A 2,060-nucleotide genomic window follows, 5' to 3' on the forward strand; every position below is an offset into this window, starting at 1 on the left:
AGTTCTGCAGCAAACTGGCCCCCGAAATCCTTGTCCATCGTCCGATCCACCTCATCAACCTCCGTCGTTGATTGTGTAAAGCTGCATACGAACCAACATTAAAGTCTTTGCGTGGAGTGAAAATTAATTTGGTTGACCGCCACTCCAGTCTGCAAAAGGATTTAAATGCATAGTTATGTGGTTCGTAAGTGTTTGGTAAAAACATTGAATATTAACTACACGGGGGTATGGGCATATATTATATGTGTCATATTTTTTAAAGGAGTGTTGACTATTTTTTTCATATATGAATTACAATGAAAAGAACGCATATGATAGCGTGTAGAAAATAGTTTTGCTGCAGCGAAAAAAATATGTTGACTTGCAAGAAAACTAGGGTGATGCACAACAGTGCATAAGTGAATGTTGTAATGTTTTAGTGTTGACCATTTTTGAAGAATGAGGTAGCAGCGAAAAAACAAAAGAAGTTTGCACAGCATTGCAATGTGTGAAGCTCACAGAAGCGAAAAACCAAGGGATTTGCAATTAGGAAGCCTCAACAGAAGATTGAAGAGAGGAACAACAATCCATCCTTCCCCGGAAATAGAGGCATCACAACTCATCGAGAGCACTTTCAGTGATGTCAACGTTCCCATTATTTCAAGAAATCTGTTCGCAGAGAGAGTGCCTGCTGAATGCCTCGATTCCAACGATAAGCCAATCAAATTACCGCCGACCTCCATTTCGAGTTCTAAAATTGAGTCGGAAAGCTCTTGAAATTTCATTCCATTGACTTCCAGGTCTTCTGCAAAATGATTAATCAATATTTGAAGGTTAGGGCAGTTAACTGTCCATCCCTCCTCGTCATCAGCATATATATCTAAATATGTAATGTTGGAAGATGAGATGACAGGCCGTTCGAGGCCGTCACAATGCTCTATATTGAACTTCTGAAGAAGAGGGCAAAGAGAAAGAAAACGGGCTAAAGATTCATCGGTCATTCTGATAGAGTTAAGGGTGCACTCAGTGAGAAGCTTGAATCCGACGAAAACAGTCGGAAAATCGGTGAGAATATAATTGTAAAGCGTGAGGGTAGCGAGACGAGTGCATGAGAAAAGGGCCGGCGGCGGGATTTCCATGTTTAGGGAACATTTGAGAAATAGGTGTTGTACCTTCTTTCTGGCAACACATTGCAGCCATTCCCATAGGGTTTCGCGTCTAAACTCTCCGAACATCGGAACGGTATCAAGATCCCATAGGGTTTGGCGTATAAACTCTCCGAACGTCGGAACGGTAATTTCAGTGTCAGTGGAGAGTAAAAAGGCGTCCAGATCCGACGAATGCAACCGTAATATGTGGGATATTCTGGTTTCCATCGCCGCCATTGAGGGGAGGGAAGGTCTGAGCGTAGGTTCTAGACGCAGGAGACGCGTTGGTGTAAGAAGAGCGGGGGACAGGATGAGCTGGGCCATTTCTGTGGAAAGAAAGCGCCATCGTTTAGAGAGAATTGAACAGCCGATTGCATCTGCAATGGGGAGTTTAGAGAGGATCAGCGAAAGGAGCTCGTTAGGAAGTGCAGACAATCTATCGGCCATCACTATAAAATTAACGTGAGACAGATTTTAGCGTCAGAGATGAAATATAGGACAATTGGAATATGCTTCAAGGGCTTCTGAAAGTATTACAAGGTGAGTGAAAAGGTTAGCACCGGTTTGGCAATGGTAAGGAACTGATCGAATATTTAAGATGATCTGGCATATTTATAAGATCTCATATCACTTTTGAATTTTCAATATATTAGAATAGATTCCTTTTAAATATATATTTGAAATGAGTTTCAATTTTTTTTTAATGTCAATTTTTTTTATGGGCCGATATTATTTAAATATTTTGAATAGTTTATGAGAGAGTTTTTGGGGTAAATCACATAACGTCAATTTTTTTTTATGGGCCAACATTATTTACATGTTTTGAATAGTTTATGAGAGATTTTTCTAGATAAATCACATAATGAGAGAGGACCACTAGAACATCAATAATTGTTGGTCTTAGCCCTCTCTTCCTCTTTTCCTCCCCGCCCT

The 2,060-nt window shown here is 40.4% G+C and overlaps 1 protein-coding gene across 1 annotated transcript; it reads right to left on the bottom strand.

Annotated features, from left to right (window-relative positions):
• Nucleotides 1–494: 494 nt before the first annotated feature.
• On the bottom strand, nucleotides 495–1,574 carry LOC149144624 (F-box/FBD/LRR-repeat protein At1g13570-like). Its single transcript, XM_089452213.1, has one exon. The coding sequence runs from the start codon at nucleotides 1,572–1,574 to the stop codon at nucleotides 495–497; it is 1,080 nt and encodes a 359-aa protein (XP_089308339.1).
• Nucleotides 1,575–2,060: the final 486 nt, after the last annotated feature.

The sequence above is a fragment of the Pinus tabuliformis genome, chromosome X (assembly GCF_031772625.1).
Source record: "Pinus tabuliformis cultivar Carrire ecotype Pingquan chromosome X, CPIR1, whole genome shotgun sequence".
NCBI lineage: Eukaryota > Viridiplantae > Streptophyta > Pinopsida > Pinales > Pinaceae > Pinus > Pinus tabuliformis.

Excerpts from the sequence above, each read along its gene's own strand:
- LOC149144624 (XM_089452213.1), bottom strand. The coding sequence starts at position 1,574 with ATGGCCGATAGATTGTCTGCACTTCCTAACGAGCTCCTTTCGCTGATC.